This window comes from Esox lucius, chromosome 22 (genome assembly GCF_011004845.1).
Source record: "Esox lucius isolate fEsoLuc1 chromosome 22, fEsoLuc1.pri, whole genome shotgun sequence".
Classification (NCBI taxonomy): Eukaryota; Metazoa; Chordata; class Actinopteri; order Esociformes; family Esocidae; genus Esox; species Esox lucius.
In genome coordinates, this window is record NC_047590.1 from 10,680,835 (window position 1) to 10,696,307 (window position 15,473).

General features: G+C 45.9%; 1 protein-coding gene across 6 annotated transcripts in view; it reads left to right on the plus strand.

The window, feature by feature from the left end:
• Positions 1–15,473, plus strand: part of LOC105019882 (vang-like protein 1) — a 37,897-nt gene that overhangs the window by 13,892 nt on the left and 8,532 nt on the right. For all 6 annotated transcript variants that reach the window (XM_013139986.4, XM_013139985.4, XM_013139987.4 and 3 more), the window contains 2 exons: positions 3,330–3,459; positions 14,864–15,295. In XM_013139986.4, coding sequence (XP_012995440.1) covers positions 3,330–3,459; positions 14,864–15,295 — 562 coding nt within the window. The remainder of the gene's footprint in view (positions 1–3,329; positions 3,460–14,863; positions 15,296–15,473) is intronic.

A 15,473-nucleotide genomic window follows, 5' to 3' on the forward strand; every position in this document is an offset into this window, starting at 1 on the left:
ATTCCATGCCTTTGTTCTGTAACAGAAAGTCAATAACACTTTTTGAACCATCATGCACATTTATCATTATGCCATTTTCCCAAATGCGTTGGGTGTTCAATCATACCCATATTTTGAAAACAAGGGAAAAAATTCATTATTTAAATCCTGCCTATAACGTCTACATCACGGAATATAAACTGTAACAAGATTTGTCTCCTCCTCATCCATTACAGAACAAAACAGAATAATAGTATTAGTTAGTCCAGAGGGGTTTGGGGTGCAAAGGATGGTAAACTGACTGATGAACCGACAAGACCGTTTAAACTGACAACATCTCAGGCACGCAAAATCATTTAGTAGAATACATTTTTTTTAAAGCATTCACTGGAGATATCTTCTGGTCGTTTATACTTGTATTTATGGTAGTTGTACTTTAACATTGTTGTATATGGCCTGTTTTAATAATTCCCAATTCTAAAAGAAAAGAACAGTGGTCCAAATCATCTGCCTCTTTCATAACATTTTTAAACGTTTTTTTTACCCTTAGAATTGACAAATTTAGGCTGAGTAAGTCGAGGCCAGAATGTGTCTAAAATATGTTTTTTGACAGACCATTAAAAAAGTAGTTTTAAATTGAATCCAGACAGTGTCTATCATTAACATCAGCATATTTTAAATGTATTACACCTGTGACCTGCTAAGTTTATAACCTTTGAAAAAGTAGTGCTCATCATGTCCTCATCATATCATGGAGGCTGGATATCTCACTGCTCTTGACAGGCTATCTAAGGTCTACATTTAATTAAAGAAAAAGACACTCTTATCCTTATCAACTTTTTGTACAGTAAGTACATACCTTTTTATACCTACCAGAAAGGCTCTCTGTCCCATTGGACATCCGATGTCCTTCTGGTTCTCATACCTTGATTGAGCACAGTGGTGCCCCAGCTGTCATGAGGAGTCGCTAGAGTGCAACAAGCTAAGGCTACCAGAAGCAATTACTAATCCACCAAATCCCGGACATTGCTGGCCAATTGCTCTGCCCTCTGTGGGACTCTGGGACTAGCAAACCCCCCTTTTCAATTAGCTCCTTACTACCAGCTAAACCCAACTCAAAGTATTCGGTTCCAAATCCTAGTACTTGGACACAAAGTTAATATCTTAGACCCCATTGAACGATTTAGATGAAATGTTTTATCACACGAGGAAGCCCATTTTTAGCCACTTTGGATGGAGTGGGTGGAGACCCCATATGGTGCCAGGCACCGAAAAGCTAACTCAATACGACAGCATGATGTATTAAAAAGGATTTAAAAATCCCTTAACAAGGCCTACTGAAACACACCCGAGTCCTCTGCCAGCAGTAAGACCTAGGGGGCCATGGGGCTGTCTGAGGGGGAAGAAAGAAACACGAAAAGCCCCCCTATTTAGAGGCATTGCAATTTGTTACACTTGTTACTTCCTTTATGGTCTTCACAAAAGACTCAACGCAATGAAAAGCTCAGAGGAGAAACGTATGTTTGGGGAAAAAGGAAAGCAACATCAACGGGTAGCCTGATCATGTACTGTAATTGGTTAGAGTCATGGCTCCTGGTTTGCCTGTGTCTTACAAGCATTGTCCAATAGATTCTTTCTCTCACACCTTCACCTCCCCATAAAAACCTGACCATGTTAACCCCACACACACACACACACACACACACACTTTTTTTAAATTTTCTAATCCATTCAACGATTTTCTATCTTCACATCCTATGGAGCGATAGATAAACAGAAAACAGCCTCTCTAGCTAATTAAATGTTGGGATGGAATAGACCTGACTAACCTTAAACACCTGTTAGTTTTGGTGCCCTGCAATATGGGGCCTGTGTATGAAGTGTTGTCATTTGCATTCTGTATAAATGCCCTAAAATTACAGTGGAAAATCTGTACAATAAACTGCAATTGTTTGATTTGAAAATCCAAACCTATCGATTGTAAAAGTGTCACAATTACTAATTAGATTATTCTCTGCAATACAAAATGAATGTATTTGGCGGGCTTGATTAAATAATAACGTCCTGCTGTTGTGTCTGTAGCTATTTTGATTTGCTGTTCATCGTATCTCTTTCATATTTGGCTTAGGGGATGGGCACATTTTGAAGTGGTTTCCACTGGTTAAAATATTTGCAGACTCTTCTGCGGTTTGCCTTTCTGCAAAAACAGTTTCTTCATTGCAACAATAATTAAATAAATAAAAGTTCCTTTCATGGTCTGTGCGTGTTCTTTTGTACCAGATGGCCAGAGGAAGCACTTTACTGAATTTCTTCCTGTCCCTCAAGGAAGTCAACCATAGGTAGTGTTCATCAGATCCAGACTAGGATATGGGCCTTCCAATGAATATGGAAGACTTCCAAAGTTCTGTAAAAAAACAATTTTATTTAATCTAGCCATGTTAGAAGATATCGATTACCTTATACAGACTGGAACTGTTCATTGCATTTGTTTTAATTTGTATTTTATTTTTTATGTTCTAGTGCTTTTCCAAGCAAAGGAGCACTTTTACAAACAGCTTTTAAAGGTTTACTGGATCATTGGGCTGGTACTGTAAAGTGTAGAGGCTTGGGGATGGAGTACTGAATTGGCATATCCCTATACACTTAAAATGAACACATCGTTTGACGGATGAGCACCCTACCCAGGGTCATCGGAAGGGCAAAAGGAAATGGAATGAAATTGCCCCGGGATCAGATTAGTGAGCGCTGGGAGTGTGGTGGGTGGCGTCCCCGTCAGGGTTAATGGGGCCGTGCTGTAGCCGTTTCGGGCCCGGTGCCATCTATCCTTCTATATCTGGATGGACGTATGGATGGGAAGACCCTGGCGGTCACACCCTCCCACACTGGATTAGGGAGCTGGGATCTGGGGGTGAAGAGGGTCAGCGCAGGGTTCAGGTCCACAAATGAGGACTCACGGGGGGGGGGGGGCAGGGCGGGGGGGGCGGGTTCAGCAGAGAGGAGTTTGGACAGGATTTGATGGTAGTTGGCGGTAGTTGGGTCGTAATGCTGGCTGGGAATGGAGCAGAGGACTCAATACCACCTCTCAGGGACGCATCATCGGCAGGGTCATGTTCTGGACCCAAGTCAGCCCTCTGTTCTGTCTGAAACAGCAGCTGATTGTTTTTCTCTGTGTTCTTTCTTGTCCGCTAAGCTTCCCCGCAGATGTCACCTGGGAGAAAATGTTAATGAAAAAGAAATAGTAAATAAACAGAGCTGGTTGCCGTCGGACATGATTGTTTTTTTTTCCTGTTGTTGGTGATGTCAGTCCTGTAGCCCTCCACTCACCCGGTGTTTCTGTGGTCCTTCCTCAGGGAACGCAGCCGTGACCGCCACAAATCGCACAGCAAGGACGGCAGCCGCTCTGAGAAGTCCGTCACCATCAACGCACCGCCGGCAGAACCGCTGCTGGGGGATGCAGCTGCGCGTGGCGAGGAAGTCCAGGTAGGCCGACCGCGCCAAAACCTACCTCAACTACTGCGACGCGCCAGTGCTGCAGTCCAGCACCTTAAAACTGTTGTGTTTCTGTTCCATTAAGTCAGCCTTCATCAGTGTGAACATTTGTCATTTTATCCACTATTGTGTTTGTTCAAATACATCACTTTAATCTGATTTGGGAAGTAGATAATCCGATATGGTGAAGGTGACTTGCATACCTCGCCTAACCGGAATCATTGGCAGTCGGTGGCATCGGCTGTCAGTTGTTGTGCTAACGCTAGTTTGCAAATGCCTTTATATTGCATGCAGAGACACAAACGGTTTATCTGACTCTGGCGAGTAGAAGCACTGGTGTTGCATTGCTAACATCCCAAATATGAGATTTAAACAAAAACATTTCATGGTTGAACGGTGGTCCTCAGGTTTCTGACATTGATCTGGAGGTCCCTGGAATTGAAAAGGTTAGCATCTATTTGTCAGTGGGCCACTCACTTAACTGCTGAACTGTGTTAGAGGTTAGATTGCCTGTATTTCTAATACAAATGTATGCATCAAATGCACCTAAATCCTGTCATGGGAGCAGGTCAGTCCAGCATCCAGGTCTGTATAAACCTCTGCCTCTCTGGTTGAGCCGTGGTCTTTATAGGCTTGACTGACCCAAAGTGTTTTTCTGTGTCCCATAGAGCTAAGCTGATCAGTAGGCACATAGTCCCTGTTTAACGCCAGGCAGTCCGGCTTACACCGTTTCAGGCTTTGGCTGATGTTGTGCTAATGAGAACGGGCTTTCCATCTTACATCGGCCCTCGGTGGGCGGAAGGGACCAATGAAGGGATGAGGGTTGCCTGGCCCTGGGAGAGATGGAGGGACGGCTGGATGAAGGCTGCCCCAGCCCTGGGATGGATGAAGGGGTGGATGTAGGGATGAGGTCTGCCTGGCCCTGGGATGGATGTATATAGCAGTGTCTGTGTGTTGATAGACATTAGGACAGATGCCACTGGCTAATGCACATGGACAGTGGTTCTGCAGTGATATATCCATGTATTCTCTATGCTAGAGTATATTCCAGAGAGACGTCCAGCCCACAGCTCATCATTACACTGACTTACCTACTCTTGGCAGTAAGAGAGTGTATGTGTGTGTGTGTGTGTGTGCCAGCACTACCTATTAACTGCTTCAACTGGATTAGCCTGTAAACACTCTGTGTTTGTTCATGTGTTATTCATGTTGTGGCTCAGCCTGCCCGCGCCCTGCGGTAGGTGTGCGTGTGTGTGTGAGAGAGAGAGAGAGAGAGAGAATATGCCCTGCTCGTCTCCAAGTCCCCAAGCCCAGCCCTACTACGATCAATACCCCTCCTAAGGCGATGTGTATGGGTGGGGGGGGGGAGCTCCAAGGCTGCCTCTGAAGGGAACACTACCCAGACTGGTCTACTTCAGATGTTCACCTGAGGAAATGTATTCCCTGCTAATAATGATGTCATTATAGGATGCAACATTCGTTTAGTACGTAGTATGGTAAGTATGATAAGGCCCTACAAAATCTGCACTGCCGAGAATGTGGACAGAATCCCCAAATTGCGGACATTTACCAGATGATAGCTTAGAATGGAACACAATAATAAATGCATTGAAATTGCAATAATTTGCACAAGTTCATCGAAATACATAGACAGAAATGCAGCAGCGATTTGTATTTCCTCCAACTTTCTGAAGAGCTGTATAGAATGCCCCGGTCTGTGTGTGTGTGTGATGAATGCCATCTACTACTTTGTGTAGCCCTTAGCAATTATGCTAATGAAAACAGTCTTCTGGTGCCAAAGATAAAGGCTTTCCCAAAAACCTTCTTGATTAAATGTCAACAACAAAGTAGCCTACCCTAATCTGGCAGAATGGTGTTGTGATTATTTACTACGCAAGGAAATTGACTCTGTTTTTTAGTTTGTGATGTGGTTTAGTCATTGTTGTGGACTTAAAATATCCAGTATAGTTTTTCTTTGGAAATGTGATTTTGAGAGCAAAAATCAGAATGCACTGGAGTTAAATTTTTTTGACCTTGGTACTTTTACAGAGGTTGTCAGTAAAACGTAATCAAGACCATCTAAAAGATTTCATAGGGCCGTGGTATTGGCTTACAAAGTCAATATGGTGATTGTGTGGTTAGGGGCCTGGCAATTCCAAGCCATATCTTTGTATTTCAAGTGGCTGTGTGTTGTTGGAACGGCTGTGTGTAAGTCTTTGCCCCTGTGGTGTGAGCCCAGACATGGGGGCTGTGTGTATGTCTTTGACCGTGGTGTGTGAGCCCAGACATGGGGGCTGTGTGTATGTCTTTGACCCTGGTGTGTGAGCCCAGACATGGGGGGCTGTGTGTATGTCTTTGACCCTGGTGTGTGAGCCCAGACATGGGGGCCTGTGTATATGTCAGGAAGGGGCCAGCCCTCAACTAGCTGTGACATACCAGTGCAGCTGTGTCCTTCTAATGTCGCTATAACAATTCCTCCTTAAGAAGTCTGTCTGTGTCCCACGAACTTGACTACAACCAGTCCTCCTTAAGAAGTCTGTCTTCTTTTTGTTTGCTCTAAGCTTGTTGTGCCACTGTTTGTCTGCAGGATTTGCAGAGTCAAGGGCGTTGGTTTCAACGTTTTTCTTTTCCTCATAATTTGCTATAACATTTTTATGAGCCGGCTCCTCCTGATTCTCAAGGGATGTTTGAACAGTTGTGTTAGAACTAATGCACTGACTCTCAACACACTCCGCAGAAGAGTATCAATATCACATATCCACGTCATCCATACTTATGACACGTCGTACGCATGTCATAGCGGTCAACCGTAGATAAGTGTTGAGGACATCTGAAGACCTCTTCATGGCAGCATGGCAGAGCTGAGGTATGTCCTCTCTGAAGTGTGAAGTAGCACCCAGGAGCAACATGTTATATATATGCTGGGAAGAGTTCTCTAGCCCCTCACGCTGACACACGGGGGGTCGTCGGAAAGAGAGAGTGGACCTCGCTATTTATAGTCCCCAGGGATGTCATTGAAATCCAAAGCCTAAGAACCCAACAATAAGTGTGCGTTGGCGCGTGTGTGGGTTGGCGTGTGTGTGCGTCACAGTACTCCCCCCTAGAAGCCTGTCTGTGTCATACTGTTAGGTCTGGAAATATTTGGACACTAACACAATATTCCTAATTTTGCCTCTGTGCGAAACCACAGTGGACTTGAAATTAAACAACCGAAATGCAATTGAAGTGCAGACTTTCAGCTTTAATTCAAGGGATTGAACAAAAATATTGTATGAAATGTTTAGGAATTGCAACCATTTTTACACACAGCCCCTATTTTCAGGGGCTCAAATGTCATTGGACAAATTAACACAATCATATATAAAATGTTCATTTTTAATACAAGAATCCTTTGCAGGCAATGACTGCTTGAAGTCTGGAACGCATGGACATCACCAAATGCTGGGTTTCCTTTTATGTGATGCTTTGTCAGTCCTGAGAAAAAATGTCTGAGAGAAAATATTCCTAAACACTTCAGAATTAATCCGGCTGCTTCTGTCACATCATCAATAGACACTAGTGACCCAGTGCCATTTGAAGACATGCATGCCCATGCCATCACATTGCCCTCCTCTCTGTTTTACAGATGATGTGGTATGCTTCGAATCATGAGCTGTTCCAAGCCTTCTCTGTACTTTTTTCCCCCCATCATTCTGGTACAGGTTGATCTTAGCTTCACCTGTCCAAAGAATGCTGTTCCAGAACTGGACATTTTTTTTTTGATGTTTTTTGGTAAAGTATGATCTGGCCATTCTATTCTTGAGGCTCCTGAATGGTTTGCACCTTGTGGTGAACCCTCTGTATTTGCTCTTGTGAAGTCTTCTCTTTATGGTAGACTTGGATAATGATATACCTTCCTCCTGGAGAGTGTTCTTCACTCGGCTGGATGTTGTGAAGGGGTTTTTCTTTACCATGGAAAGGTTCCCACGAACAACCTCAAATTAAAGCTTGAATGAATTTTGGTTAACAGCCAAAATAACTAAACTTGTCAGTGTCATTGTCCAGTTATTTCCAGACCTCAAAACACACTTAACATATAGAATTAGAAGGTGCGTCACGCAGCACTCTGCCCGTCTATATACTTCCTGCCCTCAGCTTTATTTCTATTATCATATGTTCTCTGCTTTTGTCGCCGGCTGCCAAAAGGTGGTTGTTCTGAGCCATGGGGGGTTTCTCCCGGGTCTCTCGAAATCAAGGCACAGGCAATGAGGCGTGAAACCTCACTCTGCCAGCCTCTTATCCACCAGCATGCACCTCTCTGCTGCCACTGACACCGCATCCACCCTCCTTTTCTCCACCTAATGTCTGCCCAATTAAAGCAGCACCTGTCCTCTCAGATGGCTATGTGAGGGAATAAGGCCAAGTGCTGCGGGCCCTGTTTCGGACGTACAGCGGTGCCGTAGGAGCGATGGCCGGATTTATCGTTCCATGAATTGAACCTGTTTCTCCAGTAGCTAAGGGGTTTCTGAAAGAAATTATTCCTTATTCCTGTGTGTTTGTGTTAAAGTGGCTCTGGGGCAGGTTTCCTGTCGACTCAAAAGAGAAGCCGATGTTGACACTGCTTCTTTACAAAGGGAATTTACTTGTATTCCACTTTTCCTTTGATCTGAAGGGTATCCATCAGGGTATCCATGATGGTTGAAGAACACACCGCCTCATTTAAAAGCAAAGGGTCTTGTGACGCTGCCTGGATCGGTTGTATTGTCTACCTCCATAGAGGGTTCTGAGCTGATTTAGCTTAATTGTCTGTCAATGAATGGCTATTGCCATGACCGGTGCACTCTGAGCTGCGATTGGTTGGCCTGAACCACCCAGGAGTCGAGTGCGTCAGTATAGTGTCCAGTGGCTCAGAAGGAATGGACAGAGTGGTTTTCACTGGGGCAGGCAGGGATGAGAGAGAGAGAGAGAGAGAGAGAGAGCAGGAGAGGATGAGTTAAGTTGCCCCAGGGAAGTGAAGGAGTAGAAGAATAGAGTTTAAAGATGGGGGGGGTTGGTTTATTATTTTGTTTGCCCACTCTCTGTAGTGGACATAGCTGTTTTATTATTTTGAAAACCCCTTCCCCCACGCTCTTACAAGATCCTCCTCCTATCTTTCCACCTCCCCATCTCTGATAGAGGGACACCCCTTATTACGGTCTCCATCTCTATACCCTCGCTCACTGGCTTGCTCTTTCTGTCTCTAGCGCTCTATCTCTCCCCCTGTCTCTCTCCCTCTTTCTCCCCTTTCAGAGCCCTTCCATTAAACCCAGAGATTCAGCCCATACAGGGAATTATGTGGTGATGTACGTAGAGTTTCTCCACAGGAACAAAGTGCAGATGGTGGAGCGGTGGCAGCCGAGCGTTTGTTCTCCGTGTGGGGAAAAGCACTACGTTAGCGGGATCTCTACAGCCAAACACCACCACGTCCTGGCCGCGTTGCGCGGAACGTTTGGTGTTTCAACATGAGCTCTACGCTTTAGTGATGGAGGAGGCGGTGGGGATGAGGATGATGGATGAGGAGGTTGTGAAGGAGGAGGTGGGGGAGACCTCCAAGGAAGAAGAGAACTTCAGCTGTCTGCCCGGGTACAGTGGTGCTCTCAGCCCAGGGCCACACACTGAGGCTGGCCAGGTAAGGTTCTGAAACCACGGGCCTTGAGCCCAGTGGCTGCGGGCCGAACCCTTTCCTTCTATCCAGATGGAGCTTCGAGGTCTGGACAGGAGGAGTTGAAGTGCATGCGTCTGGCAAGCTGTTCAAATGGAGTTGGTGCATTTGTTAAATAACGTGTTTTTTTTCGGTGTTTTGTGGAAACCTAGCTGTTCCGTTTAGCCTCTGCAGCCACACAGTCTCCGGTGGGTTTGGTTAGTGATGCTGAGGTCAGGTGTGGTCTGACCGTTCGTCTGGGTTTTCAAAGTGACCGTCTTTTCGGGGAAAAATCTGCTCTGCGGTGACCAGCAGTGATAACATAGCCAGAATCTTAGCCACAGAAGGATTTTTCGGGTCATTCTACAATAAACATGAAGTTCTGAATAAGCTCTCCCAACATGATGATTGGGTTACTGGGCAAGTGTCCAGTTCAAATTGCAGTCATCGTTTTACTTGCAGTGACCATCAAAAGAAGTCTGGCACCGTCCAAACTTTGATTCTGTTCCTGGCTTTTCCTTCTGCTCTCAGTGTAGAGACATTGTCACTATCCTTGTCATGTATTTGGTAGAATTGTTTGTTTCGCGTTGCCTGGCTTGGCTGAGGTTTTTATCCGCATGATGCTATATTTACACAAAAACACACTTGTGCACGCACACACTCCAACACTCACAATGCACGCATACACATGCATGAGTGCGTACATGCTCACACACACACACACACACACACACACTCGCACATCCCTCATCTCCCAGGGGTCTGTTGAGTGCACAATGCTTTTGCAGAGGGCCTTGTTTGATTTTGGCCGCATGCAACAGCAGCACGCAAACCCTTTGGTTTTTTGGGTGACGAAGCTTGGAGGCAGTAGCCTGTGTTTATCCAGAAACATTTACCCAGTGATTATACATATTGTCGGGCACTTCACTGGAGAACACGGTGAGACTTTTCCACCTGTCACTACTGTATGCACACCGCAGCTGTAGCACAGACCACTGATCAGTCTTATTTGGTCCATTCGTACACTCTGGCTTGACGGGCGTTTCCTTTCGGGTTTGCTGTATTCATCCGGAGGAGTTGGGCGCTGCTCCGGTTAGATCCCTGTGGCCGTTTTATGGTAGATGTGTGTAGATGAGTTGTGTAGATAGATGCTTCAATTAATTAGATCGGTTCCATCCAGTTTCTCAGCAATCAGAATAGCATGGATGAATACCCCCGCATCTCCTTCATAGTGCTGTGTATACATCTCCCTCTTTTCTCCTTCCCTCTAACCCCCAGCCCCCCACTCTCCCTGTCGCCTATCTCTCTCTTCATCCGCCCCCTCTCCTCTTCTTCCTCTGTAATCCTTTGGTCTGTTCAGATTTCACAGGAGTGCTGCTCACCAGAAGTGTTATTGTCCCGCACGCCTTTCTGCCCTGTGTCCTGTCTGTCCGTCCGCCTCGGGTCTGTATGTGGATCGGAAAGGATGTTTCAGTTACACGCCTGTTTAGTGTCCTCCAGTCAGGGATTACGACAGTGTCGGTAAATACCTGGCAGGTTTCAGGGAATGTTGTAAATGGGCCTGATGTGCGTGTTTTCCTTCAGTTCTCCTTTCAACATTCTTCCCTTCACATTTCAGTGCACATTCCCTCGCCATCCACTTAGTTCCTCCCTCACACTCCTCTATCTCTCATCCCTCCTCCATCTGTCATCCCTCCTCCATCTCTCATCCCTCCAAACCCCCCCCCCCCCATCTCTGTCTCTCCTTCACCTGTGTCTCAGGGTGTTAAATGCCAGTAACCTAGTTTTTCCAACCAGAGGAATGTCCCTGTCTGCCGTCATCGACGTCGAATGATTGACACATTTTATGAAGGTTGTTTTTGGGGCATTTTCATGCAGCATTTGAAAGAGGTGATCTGGTCTGTGTGTGCATAACTCAGGCTGTGGGAGGAACACATGAACTAATCATCTCTAGAAGCACTTCATCAAAATCAGAGTGATTTAAGACGGGTTTCTCAATCTCTGTTAGTGGAAGCCCCTCTCCAGCTCTCTGTCCTGGAGTATTCATTGTTTCATCTGCTCCCAGTGGAGCAGATGAGTGAGTGTGTGTGTGTACATAGCACTATATATATACACTCACCTAAAGGATTATTAGGAACACCTGTTCAATTTCTCATTAATGCAATTATCTAATCAACCAATCACATGGCAGTTGCTTCAATGCATTTAGGGGTGCGGTCCTGGTCAAGACAATCTCCTGAACTCCAAACTGAATGTCAGAAAGTTGATTTAAGCAATTTTGAGCGTGGCATGGTTGTTGGTGCCAGACGGGCCGGTCTGAGTATTTCACAATCTGTTCAGTTACTGGGATTTTCATGCACAACCATTTCTAGGGTTTACAAAGAATGGTGTGAAAAGGGAAAAACATCCAGTAAGTGGCAGTCCTGTGGGTGAAAATGCCTTGTTGATGCTAGAGGTCAGAGGAGAATGGGCCGACTGATTCAAGCTGATAGAAGAGCAACTTTGACTGAAATAACCACTCGTTACAACAGAGGTATGCAGCAAAGCATTTGTGAAGCCACAACACGCACAACCTTGAGGCGGATGGGCTATAACAGCAGAAGACCCCACCGGGTACCACTCATCTCCACTACAAATAGGAAAAAGAGGCTACAATTTGCACAAGCTCACCAAAATTGGACAGTTGAAGACTGGAAGAATGTTGCCTGGTCTGATGAGTCTCGATTTCTGTTGAGACATTCAGATGGTAGAGTCAGAATTTGGCGTAAACAGAATGAGACCATCATGCCTTGTTACCACTGTGCAGGCTGGTGGTGGTGGTGTAATGGGCCAATTGGGCATCGTTTTAATGCCACGGCCTACTTGAGCATTGTTTCTGACCATGTCCATCCCTTTATGACCACCATGTACCCATCCTCTGATGGCTACTTCCAGCAGGATAATGCACCATGTCACAAAGCTCGAATCATTTCAAATGGGTTTCTTGAACATGACAATGAGTTCACTGTACTGAAATGGCCCCCACAGTCACCAGATCTCAACCCAATAGAGCATCTTTGGGATGTGGTGGAACGGGAGCTTCGTGCCCTGGATGTGCATCCCACAAATCTCCATCAACTGCAAGATGCTATCCTATAAACATTTATAAAGAATGCTTTCAGCACCTTGTTGAATCAATGCCACGTAATTAAGGCAGTTCTGAAGGCGAAAGGGGGTCAAACACAGTATTAGTATGGTGTTCCTAATAATCCTTTGGGTGAGTGTATATATAAATATGTATATGTGTGTGTATGTATATGTATGTTAGCATGTTTTTTTTAAGTCGCCTAGCCAATTTCTGCCTGGAACATTCTTAGTATATATACAGGTGCACACAGAATACAGACTCACTCACCGAACTGAACAATGGGGTCAGCTGACTCCTAAATCAAAAGCAGAACATGGACTGGAAAATCGCTGAAACCTGTCATCCTGTGGAATGGTGTGGTTCAATCCAGTCGTGACTGGAGCATTTACTCAGATTTCGGTGGGATTTTTGGTTTTCCAACAAAATGGAAGTGTCCAGTCACATGACAGCTAGCAGTGTCTTGACGCCGCGACCTGCTGACCCCGAAGGTCATGCAGCAGCCCTACTCCGATTTAAATCCTCCCATGGGTCCATTATTTACAGGAGGTGTTCTCTAAAGGCCAGACTGACCGGACTTATAGGAATTTATGACCTTTAGTTTGGGTCATCGGTCAGGGAGGTCAAGACGGCATAAGGAATGTTATCGCTCTGTGACTGATGTTATCAGCCAGTTTTACAGTTTCAGATAAGCCCCTAGACAGTCAACTTCTGACTTTGTGTCGACAACTCCTTGGACTGCTTCAGTGAACTGAACTGAATGATCGAGTTGATAGAATGCAAAACAGATGGATCTACCATCCCAGAGAATGTAGAGGGGCAATAGTATAAATGCCTTATTCATTCACTCGACTTCATTTAATACTGACCTCCTTTGAAGTTGAACAAAACGTAAAATAGATATTGTTTCGGTGCTTTGGGATCGGGACATGATATACAATTCCAGTGCACTGAACCCATAACTGCAACAGTTACCAAAATGGAGCTTTTGTCTGTGGACTGCCGAGTAGGATCTGGTCTGTTGACAGTGGGATATAAACTGTGATTGCTGCTTCTTTCCGGCTGGGATAGAGCGTGACCGTAAAGCCTGGTCTTCTATTGTTCTGCCTCGCTTTGGCTGTCCTGTGCTGTTTTAACCCTCAGGGCCATAGGACAAAGCCCCCCCCCCCCCCCCCCCCATACACAGACACAGTGCAGTCCCCTATCTCAGCTAACGGATGATAATAAATGTATCCTGTATGAATTCCCCCCCCCCCCCCTATTTTTAGCTACCCACTGATTGTCATCTTTCCCGAAGACTCGAGTCCTGTGCTGTAGAAATCCAATCAGGCTCCATCTGTTGTTGTTGGGGAAAGAGGGGAAAGAGCCGGGACTCTGGTCTGTTCACTTCACTTTCTATTGGGTAGCCCTCTCCGGCCAGTCCTTTAGCGGGATGCTCTGTGTGGGGGCGTTGCCTTCGAATTGAACCAATAAGGCCAGAGGGGGTGTGGTATATGGTCAGTGCTTGGCTTGGGGTGAGAAATGTGCAGAAGCTGCCTTTTCCAAGTCATTCCTTTAAACACAACTCTTACATTCAGTCCCTCAAATTGCAACACTAATTGGCAGCACCCAGTAGAAGGTTGCTGGTCTCTGATCCTTTAGATCTACCGTCTCTAGACGTTGTACTTTTGATGAAGACACCTAGTGGAATAATTACTACTACTGCATAAAACGCATGTCAGCCCCTGTCTGGAGTCCAACCCTGAAGCACTCCTAGGCTTTTCAAGGTCTTGTCCTAGCTGATGTTTAGGCTACACTCTAGAGGAGCTGGGTTGGAGTCTAGCACACACACTGTGTGGTGGATGGTCAGCCAACTTGGATGAAAATGCTACATTTCAACCAAATATTGTCTTCATTAAATGATTCCCTAATTCAACGGATGAAGGACCAAAGGACCAAATGCATTGACCACTTCATGTTTATCTACAACCATTGATCAGGGTAAATCTGCCAAGCAAGGTTTTTGTTTATTCAGCTAATAGAATAGGTTTTGGTGGATTTACGAATGGCCATGACATTAATGTTTAGCTTATTCTAGCAAAAGAACAATAGATAGCTTACCATGCTAGCAGTTTGGTCTTAAAATGGGCCTGTAAGTTCAAATCTATTTAGTCTGTATATATACTTTTATAGTTAAGTTTCCTACTTAGTGTTAAGATAATACCTCTACCTCATAGATGGGATAAAAAGGTGGTGTTTAGACACTGAATATCTGCGGCCTGTAGTAAAAATTCTGTGTACAAATATTACATACATAGCAATAGAATCATTCATATTCCACAGCGTTTAGACCCAAACTAGCAAGGGTGTAAAGACTTATCTGTGTTGTTTTAACCGCTCTGGCCTGCTAGAAGTGACCTTATCTGTGGATGCCGGCAAACAGCAACGTCATGCTTAACCTCGCGTCCCACAGTTGGCAGTTGCTCTGGTCTCTGTTTTCTTTTTCCATTTCCCACCTAACTCCGTCTGCTCGCACTCAGTTCACTGGCTGATGTTTGAATGGAAAACACAGTTTCAAGTCTGACTGAACTGACTGTTCTCCCCCCCCCCCGACCCCCACCCACTTCCCCCAGGATGACAACTGGGGCGAGACCACAACTGCAGTCACCGGGACGTCGGAACACAGCCTGTCCCAGGAGGACATCGTTAGGATCACCAAGGACCTGGAAGACAGCGTGGGGCTGGACTGCCGGCGCTACTTCACCCTGACCCTTTCTGTGGTCCTGGGCCTGCTGGTCTTCCTGACGCCCCTGGCCTTCCTGGCCCTGCCCCACCTCCTCTGGCCCGAGAAGCTCCAGGCGTGCGGAACGGCCTGTGAGGGCCTTTTCATATCTGTGGCGTTCAAGCTGTTGATCCTGCTGTTCGCCGTGTGGGCGCTGTTCTTCCGGGCGCCGCGCGCCGGCCTGCCCCGGGTGTTTGTGTTCCGGGCCCTCCTGGCCGTCCTGGTCCTGCTGTTTGTCATCTCCTACTGGCTGTTCTATGGTGTTCGGATACTGGACTCACAGGTACGGGTGGGGGTTGGGTGGGTGGGTGGGTGCGTGGGGTGCATGGTAACACCAACACAGGATATATAGATGTGTGTCATGGAAAGGTTTTGCAGAAATGTAATACTTCCTGGGCAGCAGAACACTCATTTCTATCCTGCGCGTCCTTGTGACGGCCTCTGTTGTCTACCCCGTGCAG